The 19,677-nt window shown below is 41.0% G+C and overlaps 1 protein-coding gene across 1 annotated transcript; it reads right to left on the bottom strand.

Moving 5' to 3' along the window:
- Window positions 1-13,007: 13,007 nt before the first annotated feature.
- On the bottom strand, window positions 13,008-19,227 carry LOC104589392 (zinc finger CCCH domain-containing protein 17-like). Its single transcript, XM_010247704.2, has 3 exons — window positions 18,844-19,227; window positions 15,579-15,689; window positions 13,008-15,394 (listed from the first exon to the last, which is right to left on the bottom strand). Exons 1-3 carry the CDS (start codon window positions 18,955-18,957, stop codon window positions 13,271-13,273), a joined length of 2,349 nt encoding a protein of 782 aa, XP_010246006.1. The 5' UTR covers window positions 18,958-19,227; the 3' UTR covers window positions 13,008-13,270.
- Window positions 19,228-19,677: the final 450 nt, after the last annotated feature.

Below are 19,677 nucleotides of genomic sequence, written 5' to 3'. Positions count from 1 at the left end.
ATGGACTTAGGGGTTCATTGCATTTGGTAGTAAATTCGGTCAAGCTTTTTCACAAAGGTTGGGCCGAACCCTTGTGGGCTTATGTGAGGTCATTGTTGGGAACGCCCATGATTAATTAGATTAATCAAGATGTCACATGACAACTTAAGCAGTCATGTGACATGGGCGAATATGGGTCTGGATATGGGTATGGAGCACCAATTCTTATAAAAGGATAATGACTTATCTATTAATAGAGTCCAAATCCAAATAAAGATTTGGATTACAACACCTCCTAATCAGATTGGGAGTGGTGCTCCTTAAGGCTTATAAAAAGGGAGGAGGCGAACTGCTCCAGATAATCTTCTGCTTTCAATTCTCCCTTTCTGCTCTTGCTGCCAAATACCCTAGTTCGACCTCCCCTTCTTGGACTGATTTTTGATCAGTTCCTTCACTGAAATTTGCAAAGAAAATTTGTGCTCACCTCCCTTGTTACATCCATACTATTGGATTGTAGTTTTGCTGAAAACTGCGATGCTGAACTGGCTTCATTCCAAGTTGCGCCATCTTCAGTGAAGGCTGATTTTGGGATTCATTTTGGGTGTGAACTACCACTTTGGGAGCTACATCTGTGGATTCCATATCAGGTATACTTCTCCTTTTTTTTGTTTAAATTTGGTCCGATTTTGGTGCAAGAACGATCCTTGAAAAATGCAAATTTTCAAAATCTTGGGAATGCGATTCTCGAAAGTGAGAAAGAAATTTTTGAAATTTCGCCCAACCATATAATATGGTTCATCTATCCATATGATGGATCTCACCTTCCTTCAGTGGTTTCAGAGCCAAAAGTTCAATTTTGATCCGGAAAAGACCATATCTGAACCAAGGTTCAAATCGGCAGAACTAGTCTGGTTGAATTTGAGCAATTTGTAGTTTTCTGAGAATTCGGTTCTTAGTTTTGGGTGAATTGATCTGAAATTTTTAGGATTATATTCTGATATACTTTAGAATTGTTCGCGCCAAGATCTGTGCACTCGAGAAAATTATTATTTGATTATTGGTTTGTGATTTTTTTTTATTTTTTAGAAAAATTGTATTTGGTTATTTATGATGTAAGTAATAGAAAATTAAGGTTTTCTATTTTTTTTTAACATTGGAAGACCTACTAGAGCGCGTGGAGGAGAAGAAGAAAGATGTTGCAAAAAAATTGGAATCTGCGGTTAACAGTTTTTTGCAGGTTTGCAGTTCGTCTAGATCAGATTCAGACCATCACACTTGTAGCCCTAATTTATTATTTATTTGCTATGATTGATTATCAATTTTTGGATGTTAAGATTTCAGATCATATTCATATGAATTGTTGCATGTTTTGGACACCAAACCCTAGGTCTATTTGACCTAGTTTGGTCCAAACTAGTAGGACCAAACTAATGGTTCCATGGGGTATGATCACAGCCCCATGGGTCACGTTTTAGATGGCTCAAAATCAGATTGGGCCAAGGGTTTGATGGCCCGTTACATGGACCAATTCAGCCCTCCCTTGAAAACCCTATTTATGTTAAAGCAAAATCAACCCATTTTAGCATAACTGCTATATGGGCCGAACTGTTTTTTGTAGTTTAGACCATATACCTAGATGAAATTGTTGGATAGTTTTATGGGATTTTAATGGACTGATATTGTCTTAACCTGAGTAGTTGTTGTGCTGAATGAATGTGATTCGTTCATGGGCCATAAGTGCTTGGCCCATGTTTAGACGTTTATGGCTCTCTCTGAATGCACATCATTGCGATGATGCCCTTAGATCATTGCATGATCTCCCTTTTCGATGGGCCTCTGATCAGCTTCCTCTCCAAGAGGAACATCGTGGAACCCTAGACCGTTTTGGGCCCATTCGAATTTGACTTTATGAAATTCAATGGAAGCCACTATGGTATGACCTAAATCAGATGTAGGGACTATTTTTCTCGTTCTCTCCGGTTTAATATAAGTGCAATGAGATAGGGAATATCATATGATGAATTCTACAAAGGCCTTTCGCCATTAGCATGAAAATGAGTTTTCAGTGGATGGAGATGCACCATAAAATTGGGCTTTCCATTTTGCTAGTCCAGTCGGTGGGATTGCTTTATGAGATGAGAGAGGCCTAGCCTAAAATGGAAGACTCTTTCACGGTACCATTGGGTCCACGATGTGACGGATCAGCATTTACTAGATAGAAAGGTTTAACCTAAAATGACAATGAACCTTATTTGATGGTGGCCAAAGGGAAAACTCATTGGATGGGTGGGTACTTAATCCTTCACAGAAAGTGGTGGGGTTAAGCAATTGAAAAAGTTGGCTTCATGGATCTATGTGATTTTCCACATTTCTAGAGGCATATGCATTGTGTCCTCGTCACTGGGGTAGGAGGGAAATCTCAGAGATGAACAAATGAAAATGAAACTTAGATAAATGACCATTTTATGTCAGATAACATAAAACATTTTTAGGTCGTGGACTAATAACTGCTGCCTTTTATAAAAAATGGCACACAGACAATTCGCCAAATTGTTGGACGACAATAAACTAAAAGGACCTAACTATGCTGACTGGTATCGTAACCTTAATTTGGTGCTCACGTTTGAGAAATTGGACAATGTTGCCAAGAACCCTGCACCGGAACATCTAGATGATAAGGCTACTGAAGCACGTAGGAGGGAATATTAGGAATGGGAGGAGAAGAACTCTTTTGCCTGATGCTATGTCATGACATCTTTAGACAACAGTATCCAGAGACAATTCGATAAGATCGAAATCTGCAAAGATATTCTAGATAGTCTAAAGACTATGTACGAAGAGCAAAATCATACTCTCAGATAAAAGGTTCTCAAGCTGTTGATGACCACGAGGATGACTGAAATTTAGATGGTTCATGACCACGTCATGAAGATGATGGGGTATATAAATGAACTGGAGGCTCTTGGATCGTGACTCAATGATCACATAGATTGATGCCATCCGAAACTCTCTTACCCCATCCTTCAATCAATTTGTCATGAACTATGACATGAACAAGGTAAATGTTAGTCTTTAGAAACTCAACAATATGTTGCAGAGGGCTGAAGAACTGATAAAGGAGGAAAAGCCGGTGGCCATGTTTGTTGAAGTTGGAAAATCTGACAAGAGAAGGAGGAAGGGTAAGAAGAGGCCTCAGAAGAAGACGGGCTATTCTAAAAAGCAGAAAAGAGATAAATCATCATATGAGTGTCACTACTGCAAAAGGACTACGTATTGGAAGAGGAACTGTCCTTAGTATCTAGAATCCTGCAAGAACAACAAAGGTAATTTCGAATCTCTTGTCATGGAGACTAATATGTTGGTCACTTTTGCATCTTGGTGTATTGACTCTAGCACTTTCACTCATGCATGTAATACATTGCAGGGGTTCAAGGAAAGTACAAGGTTGAGTGATGACGAGGTGGTGCTCTACTTGGGGAGTTATGCAACTGTTGCATCTACTACTATAGGAAAAGTAGACTTATTTTTTAGAGAAGGAATTGTAACACTAAAAGATTGTCTTTATGTACCATTACTTAGAAGAAATTTGATTTCGGTTTCTAAATTATGTAAGGATGGATATCATGTTTTATTCAGTGATAAGATCACTATCAAATTGAATAATAAATTCCTTACTTATGGAGAAATTAAGAATGGTCTCTATGTCCTCCGTCCTTTTCTAGAAATGAACATAATCGAAATTATGTCAGAATGTATCGTCAAGAAAAGAACACGTGATACAATTAATCCTACGTGCCTGTGGCATTACTGACTTGGTCATATTAATATAGAACGTGCCACAAGATTAGTGAAGGATGGTCATTTAGATTTTCTAACTATAGAAGATCTACTAACTTGTGATCCTTGCCTTCAGGGTAAGATGACAAAACGACCATTTACGGGTAAGCCTAAAAGATATATAGGCACACTTGACTTGATACATACTGATGTATGTGGTCTCATGAATGTTAGGACACACAACCAACACTGTTATTTCATAACTTTCACAGATGATTATTCTTAGTATGGTTATGTGTACCTAATGAGACATAAGTCTAAATCATTCGAAAAATTCAAGGAGTTTAGACAAGAAGTCGAGAAACAGTTGGGGAGACACATCAAAGCCCTTCAATCAGATCGAGTAGGTGAATATTTATTCGACGAATTTAGGGACTACTTTAAGGACAATGAAATTATATCACAGTTGTCTCCTCCAGATACACCACAATTAAACGGTGTGTCAGAGAGAAGAAACCAGACTCTATTATATATGGTTCAATAACTCCTTGTCCATTCAGAACTACCTATATCCTTTTGGGGGCACGCATTAGAGAGTGTTATTTACGTGTTTGACCAAGTTTCAATCAAATCCGTTCATAAGACTCCCTATGAGTTTTAGATCGATAAGAAATCAAGTGTAAGACACTTGAAGATTTGGAATTGTCCAGCACACATTAAAAGAACAAATGTAGACAAATTAGAATACAAAACCAGTCGTTGCCTATTTATAGGCTACCCTAAAGGATTGATAGGATATCTTTCCTATAACTTAAGAGAACAAAAGATGTTTGTTAGTCGAAATGCTTACTTTTTGGAAGAAGAATACATCTTGAATGATCATCGTTAGGAAATTGTTCTTGATGAGGAGAGTTCAAGAGTAGTGGGAGATGTCCCACATATTCCAGATAACATCTAACTTAGAAGATTTACTTGGGTATCTAGACCTCTAGTTCGTTACGGCTATGATCAAGAAAGTTACTTGATGGAAGTTACAAACAATGAGGAAGATCCCGTGACTTATGGAAGCTATATTGGACATAAATTCCTTGAAGTGGGTAAATGTCATAAAAGTCGAGATGAACTCAATGAAAACCAACAAAGTCTAGACTCTTGTGGATCCGCCTCCTGAAGTGAAAGCAATCGGTTGCAAATGGATCTACTAGAGGAAGAAGTGCCTTGATGGAAAGGTTGTCGTTTGGTGGCGAAAGGGTATACTCAGAAACAAGGAGTCAATTATGAGGAAACCTTTTCACTTGTGGCCATGCTTAAATCAATTCGAATTCTGTTAGCTATAGCGGCACACTATGACTAGGAGATTTAACAAATGGATGTCTAAACTGTGTTCCTAAATGAAGATCTTGCTGAAGATATCTATATGCAATAGTCGCAAGGCTTTGTTGCCTCGGGTCAAGAACATATGCTATGCAAGTTGAATAGGTCGGTCTATGGATTAAAGCAAGTTTCTAGAAGTTGGAACATCTGATTTAACTCTATGGTTAAACAGTTTGACTTTAAGCTGGATGAACCCTGTATTTACAGAAAAATAGTGGGAGAAAATGTTACATTCCTTATTAGTATGTAGATGACATTCTACTCATTGGTAATGATGTAGGAATGTTGACTATGGTAAATGTATGACTTTCACAGCAATTATCCATGAAAGATCTTGGAGAAGCCTCCTATATCTTGGGATAATAAGATGACATCCTACCATTGGATAATAAGATTATCCCAATCTGCTTATATTAACAAAATTGTTAATAGGTACAACATGGAAAATTCTAAGAAGGGATTTGTCCCTTTCAGACATGGAGTCACTCTTTTCAAGGGTATGTCTTCCAAGACCCATGAGGAGATTGATGGCATGAGAGGAGTTCCCTATGCCTCTTCCGTAGGGAACATCATGTATGTCATGTTATGCACTCGACCAGACATTACTCAAGCTGTGAGTGTGGTAAGTAGATACCAATCAAACCTAGGACATGAGCATTGGATCATTGTGAAAAACATAGTTAAATACCTTCGGAGGACTAAAGAATATTGTCTTGTCTTCGGTGGTAGTTCGTTATAGATGGTAGGGTATACTGATGTCAGCTTCCGGTTAGACCTAAATGATAGAAAGTCTACATCTGATTACATCTTTACGATATGGTCTTGTGCAGTTAGTTGGAAGAGCAACAAATAAGGGTCCACAACAAATAGTCCACGACCAAGGCCAAGCACATTGCCGTAAGTGACACTGCCTAATAGTATGAATGAAGAAATTCGTGCTAGAATTTGGAATCCTACCATATCACTCATTCCACTATTGTATGACAACACTGGATTTATGGGAGATTGTTGATAGAGGGGACGTCCAGATTCAGAAGATAGCATCAACATAGAATGTGGTAGACTATTGACAAAGCCGCTGACATAGGAAGTGTTTGAGAAACACGTGGATAGTATGGGACCGAGACTTGTACCCGATTGGACCTAAGTGCAAGTGGGAGCTATTAGACAGTGTATGCCCTTAGCTCCAATTAGATTGATGTACAAATAAATTTATCGTAAATGAATAAAAGTACATAACTGTTTCATGTTATGGTTGGTATATTTCTGTGTAATTACCCTTTAAATTGAACACTTATGAGACTCATGTTAATTTAGAATGTCGTCAGCCGTTGGATAAACTTGGGGAGTTTATCCTGCCAAGGCTGACACTAATGTGCTGCCATTGAACTTGGGGCAGCTTGTCTCAGGTGCTAGGGTTAGAATCTAAGCACATGTAGTGTGTGTTTGTTTGAAATACTGAACCTGAACAAATTTCTAGTTATGCCCTAGACCTTGAAGATTGATGGGCAAATCTCGAAAGTTGCACCTAACCCCTAGACTTGATTATGGTATTTCACTAGGTATTGGATTGGGTTGTCTTCGATATGTCAATCAGTGAGATTCTTTAGGGGTCAAAACTTGGGTATGTTGGAGTAATATGAGAATTCACTCGAGTGGGTAATAATAGTAATAGGATCAGCCCCTTTGTCGGACAAAGTGAATGATCGGGACTGCACTATCTTTAGGCGTGAACTACCACTTTGGGAGTTACATCTATGGATTCCGTATCAGCTATACTTCTCCCTTTTTGGTTGGTTTAAATCTAGTCAAGTTTTGGTGCAAGAACAATCCTTGAAAAATGCAGTTTTTCTAAATCTTGGGAATGCGATTTCCGAAAGTGAGATAAATTTTTGATATTTTTCCCATCCCATCTAGTATGGTTCAGTCATCCATATGATGGATCTCACCTTCCTTCATCTCTTTTTTTTTGGTTTCAAATTTGGTCTGGTTTAGTGCAAGATGGATCCATGAAAAATGCAGTTTTCCAAAACATAGGGAAATGAATTCCTATAAGGATTATGGAAATTTTGAGAAATTTCCCAGCCATCTAGCATGGTTTGGCCATCCATATGATGGATCCTTACCCTTCCTTCACTTGGTGGGCAGACTGGGTGGTTCAATGCTCATACCATTTCCATTACGGTTTGGAAGGCACATCATTTCTTATTCCTGAGGTCACGTGTGTGCGAAGTGCGGCGACGGTTCTACACCATTGATCTGATTTGATATGGACTGTTGGCTGCTTTTGTAAAAGGGGGTAGGCGAGCCATTTCACTTTGTCATTTGTAAAGAGTCTACGCCTTGGAGTTCGACTAACGTCTCTTGCTTGGTATTTTCGATGTATTGAGCTTCTTTTTTCTTTAGTAAGATGTCTTCAAATACGTCTTCCTTGTCTTCCTTTTTGTTGGGTATACTTTGGGGGATGAGAGTGAGGGTATTCCTCGGTTGAGTCAACCGAGTAGGGTACTAGATACTGATGCTAATGCGGCCGAGGTCGATGACGAGGGCAATGTTGAGGTCCAAGAGAATGGTGCTGAGGAAGCTAGTGCCAACGAGGCAATTGAAGCCGATGTGGAGTCAAAAGGGCCAGCACTCGAGAGGCGGTTTGGGGGGTGGTTTGCCTCGACTCCATGTAGCCTTTCTCTGGTCGACCTAGCTTGAATCTGGGAAGTGTATCGCATTCCTGAAGAGTACAAATTGAGGTGTCTTGGGATCGGGGAGAGGGCCACTTTGGCCAGTCCTGAGGATATGTGTGTACATCCATATTTTGATTTCCGGCCTTAGGTTCCCTTTAGATCTTGGGGTATTGGCCATCTTGAGGTGGAATCGAGTCCTTCCTGTTCAGTTGATGCCAAACTCATTTTGCTATCTAGTCGGGCTACTCTACTACTGCATTCTCAAGGCTTTCGAGATTACCTTGTCGATGTTTAGGTATTTCCTCCATCTGAAGAAGCACAAGTAGGGGTAGTACTACCTATTGGCTAGGTCGAACACCAAGGTGTTCATTAGGGCTCCTTCTTTCCACTAAGCACTAGAATGAGGGTTTCTTCTTTGTGAAGTGTCGAGGAGGTTGGCCATCCTCCCTCACCTTGTCCATTTTGTGGACCAAGGATAAGGGTCCATCTCAGGTTGAGCTGTCGAAGGAGGAGATAGCTGCTGTGAGTAGGATAATGTGGGTGCACATCGGGGAGTACACATCATCCCGATTGCTGACCTTGGTTGGGCTGATGTGCACTTCGTTCGAACAATCCCGATTTGGTCTGTCGACCTCATGGTCTCCTTTTTTTTTATGAGCCTGTCTTTACTTGGTTTTAACTTTGTGGTGGTTTGTGTAGATTCAGACATGGTTGGTGTTGAGGAGAGAGCACGACGTATGCAAGTCGTGACCACGAGGAAGGTGTAGGTGGCTAGGACCTTGGGCGTGGAGCTCCAACGCTGTTCGGTAGAGTGCATACCTCGGTAGGTGAAGAGGCCAAGGTCGACATAGGAAGTCATGGTGGTTAACTCCGAGGAGGCCACGACTCAACTTAGGCGATCTTCGTCGCAGAGGGGGGACGCTTTGGAATATGCTCCGGTTGAGGGCTTGGCCAATGTGTACGTGCCACAATGGTCGGTTCGGCCAGATGACACCCTTGAGATGGAGGGGTGGCTGAGCAACTTGACTAGGATGTGTTTCTCCCCGGTATTAGGAAGGAAGCCAATAGCCACACCAATAACTTCCTTGAGAGTGCGGCTCTCCATCAGATCATGGCGATAAGTTCGGATCTACTTGTTCTTCCTTGTCCCTCTTCTTTTCTTTAGTACTAACTATTCGGTGCCTTGTAGTCGGTTTATTCGGTCATTGGCCTTGTCGACCACCTCTACGGGCTACGACGATTTTATGAATCGTGAGAGGTCGAGAATGCCCAACTGAAGGCGGAGTCAGCCAAGCTGAAGCGTGGCATTGAGGAGAGGGACGGGACCGTCCATAAGATGAAGGGTTGCATCCATGATCTCAAAGAAGCGTGGAAGGTGCTGAAGAAGGGGCTCAAGGAGGCCGATGTGAAGATAGCTCGGGTGGAGGAGGAGAGCATCGCCGAGCATAGAGATTTGGAGGTTCATCAAAACAAGTTGGACGACTACGATACTAACTCTTGGCAGGAGGGGTTTGCTCTCTATCATCGGTGGGTGATGCATCAGTTCGTAGAGGTAGCTGGTGTCACTCAGGGGTTCGGCCTGTTCGATATCAAAGAGCCTACTTGCGAAGATGCTATCATCACCAATGCCCAGGAGCATGCCGAGGACTCATAGTGGAAAATTGATGCTTTGGCTGAGGTGCTTTCGAGTTATCAACATTGTCGGGGAGCTTGGTGGCACCTGGTCTTGTAGAGCCTTACGCTCTTTGATTGGGCTAGTTGTGGTCTTCGATTAGCTCTACTCCGATTACGAGTCAGGATGATGCACGGAGTTCGATGTTTGTCCTCTTGCCATTGTGGTGGGGACGTCAGTCCCCGTTGAGGGTTTGTTCTAGCATCGATCGTCTGGTCGGTTGGGTTTTTCGTGTGATGGTTGTCGAGCCTTGGGTGTTATATGTTGGCTAGGTCTTTGACGAGGTTGTTGTCACGCTACCTTCATTGGTCAGCACGGAGTTTAGTCAGACTGTATGCAAGCATTTGGTCATTTGTGCTTGAAGAAAATTCTTTATTTATTGAGTTTGTATAGCTCGGTCACTGTTAGTGCTTAGCACCGATTGTCATTAGTACATTTTAGTCCTAGCACTCCATCTCTTTAAAGTAGTTGTTCCATGCCTAGTTTTACCCTCTAAGGGTGGTCCCACCCGAGATAATGGCGATGTCCCCAATCGAAGGAGCTCGGGCTAGGGGTTCGTTGGTGCAGTGCAGCTCTTCTTTGGGTTTATGCTCTTTGCTATCGATGAATCCACTGAGGTATCTACATTGGACGAGGTCTTCTGGGTGGTGGAAAGGCTATGGTCGCGGATCTTCAGCAATATTTCGGCCCGCGGCGTGTTCAAGGGAGTAAAGTTTCTATACGTTGGCAGCGGGGTCTTTGGTCTATGGTTAGGTCAGTGATCCTGTCTCTTGCTGACTCTGTCCGATCTACACTCATCATGGTCCTTTTGCTTTTGATTATGTTGGTCCTCTTCACTTCTTTGTAGTTCCTGGGCTTCCTCAGCGTTCATGTACTTTTGTACATGCTTCATGAGCGCAGTCTGGTTGGTCCGAGAGTTTTTTTGCAGCGAGAGGCTAAACATTGAGGACCACAACCCTTTTATGATAGCTGTCACAACTATTAACTAGTCTAGAGTTTGGACTTGAAGAGCCTTGACGTTGAACCTCACCAAGTATTCCCTTAAGGTCTCTCCTTTCCTCTGTCGTACTTGCATGAGGCTGGTCAACATCTTCCAGTGCCCTTGGCTGGTGGTGAATTGTGCCAAGAACTATGTCTCCAACTGCTCCTAGGAGTATATGGATTGGGGCAGAAGGGAGGTGTACCGGATTCTAGTGACTCTATGGAGGGAGCCAATGAAGGCCTTGAACATGAGACCCTCGGAGGAGCTGTACAACATAATTATCGCCTTGAACCCCTCAATGTGATCATTGGGTTCCGAGTCTCCATTGTACTTCTCAAATTGAGGGAGTTGCTAGCCGACTAGGGGAAGCTCGTCAACAATCTCCTGGACGAAGATAGGTTCCTTTGTAGGTTGGTTGTGGTGATGCTCTGAGGGCCAGGCCATCGAAGGAGTTGCACCTTTCCCCTTTCGGGATCGCATTCCAGTCTCGAACCAAGCCGGATTCGATTAGCAAGATTAGCGGTTGTCATAGAAGTTGGCTGAGTTGTTCTTTTGTCGCTACCTGAGCGGTGGAGTGATGGGATCTAGTGCAAGCGCCATGTGTGTGAGGTCGGGTTAAGGAGTTAGATGTTCTGGATGGTTGCGATCGTTCGCAGTCGGATTGGGCCCTATGCTTGTCTATGTGGCACCTGTGCGGCAGGGTGAGTAGCTTGGGGGCATGTGCCAGTTGCCCTAGCGTCTCCATCATGGCTAGGATACGGTCGACCTTCTGTAGCATGGAACTGCACGAGGTCGACTGCTGCCTGATGCTAGGGCTCCCAAGGCGGGGAGCTGCAAAGTGAGCGGGATCCCCGAGATGGGGAATGGGTTCCAAAGTGGTTGGATGTGTTCTTAGGCATGGTTGCTTTTAGTGCACAGAAAGGGGTTTGAGAAATGACTTTTTGTATGCTTTCCACCGATGGCACCAATATGATGTTGTCCGATCCGAGGTGTTTCGAACTAAGGGCACGATCATATATTCCCACCAACTAGACGAGGCCGAGGTGGAAGAGCGAAGCTACGCACCGGGACTTGCAACCAAGAGAAGGGACTGAGGCCTGAGGAGTTGTTCCTCGGGTAGGCACTTCGACACTTAAGTTAGTAGGATAAAGAGAGATGTGGCTGGGACGACCAAGTTGAGGTAGTGTTGGCCCGAGCCAAAGAGATAGTGCAAAGAGGTATTCAAAGAATGCAATTCCAAAAGTCTCTTACCTTGAGTGTTGCATACCTATTTATAGTCGGATGTTTGTGTTTGGGTCGGATAGGACTTCTAGGGTTGTCAGAATGAGATTGCCCGTTGAGGTCTTCGGGGGGTTCCCCCTTCCCCAACGGTCTGATTTTTAAAACCTTGCTACTAGTCCTACTTGCTCCACAACCTTTCCCAAACCACAACACTGAGTTTTCTCTTTTTATCCTTCAAAAAATACCCTCATTCTCCACAAGTTTTTCCAATTGAAACCCACATACCTATCTCGCTTCACCTTTCCTCTCTTCCCCATTGAAGCCAGGTCGATTCTGAACACTAGCTTGTTTTTCTACACTCTTGCAAAGGTCCTCTCAAACTCAAGTGAATCGATCTTGCTTCCATCACTTGTATCGCTCCTCAAACTTCTCTCATCTAACGCAACATCCCCTTCAACAGCTTGTTCTTCCCCTTGCCTTTGAAGCTTGGAAACTTCTACTTGTCTCTTCACGTTCTTTGCTACCAAACTCATATTCTCCATTACAGCTCCAGCCTTATCCTCACTTTTTCCATCTACATACATGTGCAACATACCAAAACCATCCTTCATCTTCATTTTTTTCCTTCATGATAGATCAAACCAACAATATTTCCATCATTCTTATTTGGAATGCAATATTCCCAACTAAACATTGGTGCAAAAACTCTAGTCTTTCGTTAAGCTTTCCCACATTCTTCACCGAAACTCCCCATCGATGCAAAAGCTCGCCATGTTCGAAATGGGGGGTCGTGGTACTTCCCTGAAGAGGATTATTCTTTGATCTGTTGATGATCAAAAAATGGCATGGGGCAAAGTTCATAAGGATTTTTCATGTGAAAGAGTGTTCCCACAATTGAATCTTTCTTCCATTTGTTGGTATCTGAAAGGGTCGAGAAAAAAGAGATTACTAAATTTGGATAGATAAAAGCTCTACGCATTTTTAGTCTTTATAAAGCAGAACAAAATTGCAAATGCTAACATGTGGAGCCCAGGTCCTTAGTTAGAACCCCACTTGGGTTGGCATGTGTTCCCCATTATGACACCAGTTCTCAATGGGGAGGAGGATTAGCTGGGTGCAATAGCTAGCTGTTCAGTGGGCTGTAGAATCAATGATAATGTTCCACCGCCCGTAATAAAATACATGAACCCACAACCATTTAACTTCTCACAGTGGCGCCTTTCCTCACCGAGGCCATGAAGTTAGAGACTAATAGGATTTCGTTGAGAAGAATTGCCTTGGAGGAATTTAGAAGTTTTGAAGTTTAAAAGCTTACTGGACACAGTTTGCAAAGTGAAAACGAGAACGAAGAAATTTCCATTAGATCAACTTAAATACATTGAAACAAGACTCCATTAATACAATAACAAGGTTCCCACTTTTGAGCATAACCCAGAATGCAAGCTTTATCAGCTCAGTTGTACGAGCCATTTTATATTTAAATGAAAACAATGAGCTACATTAGCTCATTTAAAAAGAGCCATTCTATATTTAAATAAAAAAATAATGCTAACATGGTCTTTTACCATTGGGAATGAGCAATCAGTTTCATCTCTCTCTCTCTCCAGAGAACATGATGCTAATCCTCTTTGCAAAGTCATCCCCATCTTCATCGTCCAAGTATTCCTCTTCAGGGTCCATATTTTCAACTTCCTCTGTCCTATAATCTTGGTCATCATCAGCTTGCTCATAATCAGATTCACCATCTCTCTTATCAAAGGTTTCAAGTTCTTGATCTTCCATAGTATCATCAATCTCGACCTCAGACCCATCTTGTGCATATGACTCCCCTTCATGAGCCACTTCTTCATCCTCTGGAAAGATCTCACCTTCTTCATCGTCAATTAGGGCAGCTGAATTTATAGGATTTTCCTGATTGCTGACTGTGCTTTCATTGGCTTCTTTTTTGAGATCAGAAGAAAGAACAGTCTGTATCTCTGCAACTGTTGTGATGCTGGAGTTGCCCACATGGTTTTCACTCCCTTCCCTCTGAATGTCACTATCTCCCATTCCAGAAACCTCATTATTACCAGAAGCTGCGGTTTCTACTACTCTTTTCCTCTTCAAAATCATGCTTAGCGGCTTGGGACTCTCAAAGGAAAGTGAGTCCTCGTATTCTTGAGCAACACATTTTCCAATCTTAGAGTTTCTCTGCTCTCCAACAGAAAATACTTGACAATCTTTGCCTTGCTGGTGGTCTTCTTTGCTCTCTGTAACCTTAGCACCTTTCAGTTCTGCAAGGCTTTTTGGACCAGCAAAATCCAAGCTGTTCCCTACCTCATCTCTTTTGACAAGAGGAGCCCTGCAATTTCTCTCCTCCATGTTTAAGTCCTCACTTTTGCGTTTTAATCTGCTTTGGTGCCTTCCCTGGTAGGACAATACTGGTGCTCTGCCTGGTGACAACCTGCCCCTTTTTCTTCCCCTGTCCATTTCCCGCTCTGGATGCATGCCATTGGTATTGTTATTGTCTGGTGAAGATCTACCAGGAAACGTAACTCTACCTCGCAGCCGATTGCTTATGGAACCCGCTTGAGGCAAATGACGTGACTCTCTCCAAGATTGACTCAGGTTTCTTTGATCCTCAATGTGGTGGTCATGATCAACCCTCCAATGGTGATCACCATGACGATCTGAACTAATGGCAGATCTTGATCCACCAACCCTTCTTTGCTTCGATAGCTGGTGGCGCAAATCTGACTCACTAATCTGATCAGGGTTCTCACTTCTTGTGAACCCCCTTTGTTCTGGTAGAGATAGCCTCTCTGTAACCCTCTCAGATGAAGCTCTACTCTGTTGCCATGCATAATGATCGTGAGACCGTCCATATGGGTCATACTCACGTGCATTATTGTATGGCTCCCTGTCAAATTTATTCATTGAACTGTGATTAACAGAGCAGTTGTCGTAATCAAATTCATTCACAGAGGTCAAATGCCTTCCATTATGACTTGTTGTCCTTCCAACATCATCTTCCTTTTGGTAATAATCATAATCACTGAGCTCATTATCTACGAGTACATCAAAGCCAGGTGAGGATTCACCCAAGTAATCATCACCCTCTTTGCCATTCTGTAGACTCTGCTCATCCACCTGAGCTTGACGACTACGGTGAGACCTACTTAAAGAATTTCCAATGATGCCAGGGCCATTTGATGGCCTACTTATGGAACTTCCACTGATACCAGAACCATTTGCTGGTTTATATCTAAGACACTCATCATCTGATACAGTTATTGGTGGTACACTCTTCTTAACTGGCACTCCATTTTTCGACAATGCAATCTCAGGCTTTGTAACTGATTTTGCTGAAGAAGGTACTTCAACTTGGCTTACAAAATTTTGTCTTGGGATCTGCTGTTGTTTGGTGAATTTCTCAAGCCCCCAAAAAGAAGCCTTATTTGAATCCTGAGGCTCAGTAGTAAGAACAACTTTTGGTGGTGGTGATGGTGGCTGTGAGGGCAGATTACTAGTTGGTTGTGGTCCATGTGTGAAGGGGCATCTGTCACCTTTTAAGCAAAGTCCCTTTTGGAAGAAAATACAGGGGATAGATTGTTTAGCTGAACTATAAGCGGGAGCATGCAATGGAAGAATTTTTGTTGATGCCCCAGTATGTGCAGGCATATATGATCCCACATAAGATGCCCCTGAGGTTCCTAACAAGCCATCCAAAGGCTGGAAAAGAAATAATAGACATAAATTAGGCATTGAAAATCATTCACATTACAAGATTGTGGTGATTTATGAAATAAAAAGGACCCATCCATGTTGTCAGTTCAAAACAAAATAAAAAAGCTAATGGAAAGACAAGAACAATCATTACAACATCCATCATGAAAAGTAAACAAAAAAGACTCACCGGATGTCGGAATGAACATTTTGGATTTAGGCAATTGCCATTCATCCAGAACCAGCAATCTCTGGGGTTAATCCTAGCAGGTTCACTATGGCGATATTCACATTCGCTTCCCTGTTTGATGGAGAAAAAAACATAAGAACAAGATTCTTAGGGATACAACTAATGAGAAGGATAATAAACAAGCAGTATTGATAGTATAATGAGTGATAGAAATGAAGAAGAAACATTAATCCTACAGAAGTAAATAAATAAATAATAGCCAGGTCTCCTGATATAATCACTGGCTAAAGGTACAACTGCATAATATTTAAGTACATATAGTACAAAGACAATTTCTCCATCTTTTTCCAGTTCCAATCTCTTCAAAAGTTGGTCAGAGATATCCCACATCTGATTAATGTGAAAAAGGATTGTCTTAATACTCTGGAAAGTCAGGATATAGATCAACACTAAGGCTATGTTTGGTTCTGAGGGTGTTTATTAAAAAAATGCTGCCACATCAGTGCCACATAGGCGTTGGTGTTTATTGCATATGAAACCACTGTTTGGTTTCACCATTTATCAAAAAAAAACACAAAATCTGAAACGCTTTGGCTTAGGTGCATTGGGCATTTGGGGAAACATCAAATTCTCGTTTCCCCCAATGCCTGGGTCTTGAAATGAAATGCTGATATGGTGCACTTTAAGCTGAAGTAGAAAGCAATTTTATGGGGTGTTACTTGAAATGCCCAACCAAATAGAAATGGCAAAAAAAAAAGGGTTTAAAGCAGCATTTTTTGGTAAACATTTATCTGAGAAAACGCCCCTCAGGAAACACCCACGGAACCAAACATATACTAAGCTAGAAGTTTCATACATTCCAACTACCAATAGAGCTTAATAAAAGATGTGTATAGATTGAAGGAGGTTTCAAGCACCGAGGATGCAGTGTTGAAGGACTTGTTCCTTCTCTAAGGATGGGTTTGTACTTGCAATTCTGAGGAAAAGACAAGTATGCAAAAACTTTTCTTTTAAATAAAAACATTAATATTGCAGGAATTTAGCCAAGAAATAATGAATATGTTTATGGTAGAAGTGTTTGAGATGCCATGAAAAAAGGTGGCAATTTACAAAATGTTATAAAATGCTAAAGCGTCAACAAAGGCACATTACTTGCTCAAGATACCACAGATATACACGAGAAATTGTTTTGTTAGTTGCTAAGATACAAAATAGACAATAAAAAGAGCAATATAAGACATAATCATGATTCTTATCCTTAGAATGAGAAGCTTACTAAGATTACTTAGGTGTTGTTTGACAAATCTTTTTAGAAAGATCTTCCAGCAGCCCAGATGGCCAAAAGACGTATTGAGCTTTTGGGGTCTTGTCTTTAAAGAGAAAAAAAATCGTTTGGCAAGTGGCTTGGTCTACCGGGCTCTTAAAAACACGTTAAGAGGCTATTTATCGCACAGAAAGACCAGAAAGCTTCATTTGAAACTTCCTAAAATTCAGGGTATTCAGTCTTTTCGGGTCTTTCCGCGCTTGCGTCTTCCAGTCTTACCACCTTTTGGTTACCAAACATAAAAAGACCAGTTTTTGGTCTTCTGAGTTTGTCGAAGCCCAGAAGACCGCTCCAAAAGACTTGCCAAATGCCACCTTAGTTAATTTTTTACGAAGTTAGAATATATTATGTTAAACTGGCCACTTTCATTATGGTTCAACTTGGCTTTCCCATGCATTGCACAGGGCACTACTAGTAAGTTTAAAATAAGACATCTTTGTTTACTTTTTATCATACTTCTAATACTAAATATAATAGCAGAAGTAAGCTTCTACGCTCTGCCCCACTTTTCTTATAGGATACAGTCATACAGAGGAATTTATTGGATCAGTATAGGGCCAAAAAGGTCTGATACACTGAAAGAGAAAGGCAAAGGAAATGAAAAACACAACTGACCTACACTACATTAGACATCAGATTTATGCTGCTAATATATTCAATGCAACAGTTGGGATATGGCTAGATGATGATGATGATGATATTTAGCCCCTTGGATCTCATTCCACAGAAATTAACAATATCATATCAAACTAACAAAGACTAAAATGGCACATAAAATTGATTAAGAAAAACAGCTACCATTTTTTCCTTTTCTTCTTTTGGGGGTGGGGGTGGGCAGGGAAGAGGGTGGAGAAAAAAGGGAGATGATGCCCTCTCACTCCACACCAATAATGGAATAATTCTGGCTGGGCCATAATCCATTCTTCTTATTCACTCCAACCCAGCCCATCCTCATAAAGGATGAGTTTTAAAGGGTTTTGGTCAGAAAAAGGCCATTCTTTTTACCCCCCCCCCCCTTTCATTGGCTTCTAACCAGGTATTTCTGGAAAGAAAATGTAAAATTATGTCCTGGGAGGTACTTCTGTGGAGTTTACCTATGGGAACTAATACCCCTAACCAACCTTGTAATGTCAGAACCCACTAGTAAGTAATAAATGCAATTCTAACTATAAATTGGAAGCTGAACCAGGAAATCACACCAATTATTTTATTATTTCATTCCAATCATGTCTCTGAGAAGATACCCTTTAGAAGGAATGAGCAAGGAACATCAGTATATCAAATATAACTCAGGAGTCAGGAAGGACAAATTCCCCACTCCATTTTAAAGAACACAAAGGTGCCTCCTTCAGTCTGAACACATTAAGCAAGAAACCAACATATATTACTTCAGAAGTTAGTTGGCTAAGCTGTTAGGACGGTCATATGGATGACATTTCAATTCCGTCCAACAATCATCTTGGAAAACTAGTAAGTATGCTCTCGTGACCAAAGAACATAAAAGGCAGAAGCCTTCCGGTTATTTCTTCATCATACGCTATGTTCTTCCTCACTCAGACAAACAGAGAAACCATAGTATGTCAAAATTAAAAAGAAAACCGTAGACCAGCACACTCTCTGAAACTTCCAAGCTTCCAAGACGAAGCTCCAAACCGAATTCCTTCAATTCTTAGTATGCTCTTCCTATTAGATTAACCATCAAAACAACATCTTTAAACACCCCATCCAAACTTTACTGTGAGAAAGACGCAACTGAAAACGTTATTCTTCGAATTCGATGAGAAAAAACAAATTCAAAGAAAATACTACCTTTTTTTGTCGATCAAGATTAAAAAAGAACAAGTCCATCATGCTAATTTTAAACTCTCCCTAATATTCAATCAAAACAACCACAGAAACCCCAAAAATAGAAGCAAAGCAGCGTTGAAAACAAAATTGTACCTTTTTACAGGTCAAAGGAGATGCAAGGAAATAAACACAATCCGTGTTCTTCTTGAGGGCCTCTTCCTCTGCAGTGGCCGATGGCTGGGTCGAATCTCGTGCTGCCACTTCCATGGCGGCGGCTCCGGCAGCTCTACAAGCCCACTGGATTCCCCGATTTTGATCCCGAAACGATTACAGACAGATGCAACTTGAGGGGACGAGGCTGATAGGGCAGGAAAAGGGTGAAGAGATGGATGGAACCGATCCGATAGACGCAGATCCAGTCACGTGATGAAAGAGAGGAGGTGGGGAGGGAAGAAGGAAGATCATAGGCGATTAACTGATCAAGGAAGAACATATTTTTTTTTTCAGTAGTAGTCCGTTTGGTTCCGGAGAAAATTCGGCTGGAAAAAGGATGGAATGAGAAAGGGCAAGGGGAAAGAGAAAATTTATTTGGACTAGTACACATGCACGTCCAATGCACGTGATAATTTCAATATCTTTATCACAATCCATACAAAATTAAGAATCCATTTGGTTCATAGTGAGTAGGGATGTAAACGGATCAAATTCGAATTGGATCAGACAATATTCGAATTCGAATCCGATTAAAAAATTTGATATTCGAATTCGATTCGATATCAAATTAATATTCGAATTCGAATTCGACTAAATATTCGAATATTCGATTAGATTCAAATTCAACTAATTAATTATTTTAAATAATTAATAAATATATAAAATAAATATTATATATATAAAATATATAAATATATAAGTTATTTATATAATTTAATTATTATATATATAAATTATATAAAACACTTAAAAATTTTATATATTATATATAAA

This window comes from Nelumbo nucifera, chromosome 4 (genome assembly GCF_055504915.1).
Source record: "Nelumbo nucifera cultivar China Antique chromosome 4, China Antique-T2T, whole genome shotgun sequence".
Taxonomy (NCBI): domain Eukaryota; kingdom Viridiplantae; phylum Streptophyta; class Magnoliopsida; order Proteales; family Nelumbonaceae; genus Nelumbo; species Nelumbo nucifera.
Note: the sequence above shows the minus strand (reverse complement) of the source record. Positions and strands in the feature narration are given on the sequence as shown.

Excerpts from the sequence above, each read along its gene's own strand:
- LOC104589392 (XM_010247704.2), bottom strand. The coding sequence starts at position 18,957 with ATGGAAGTGGCAGCACGAGATTCGACCCAGCCATCGGCCACTGCAGAG. Across the intron at positions 15,690-18,843 it reads CTCCTTTGACCTGTAAAAAG|GGAAGCGAATGTGAATATCG; the intron begins GTACAATTTTGT and ends TCCATCAAACAG. Across the intron at positions 15,395-15,578 it reads AATGTTCATTCCGACATCCG|CCTTTGGATGGCTTGTTAGG; the intron begins GTGAGTCTTTTT and ends TTTCTTTTCCAG.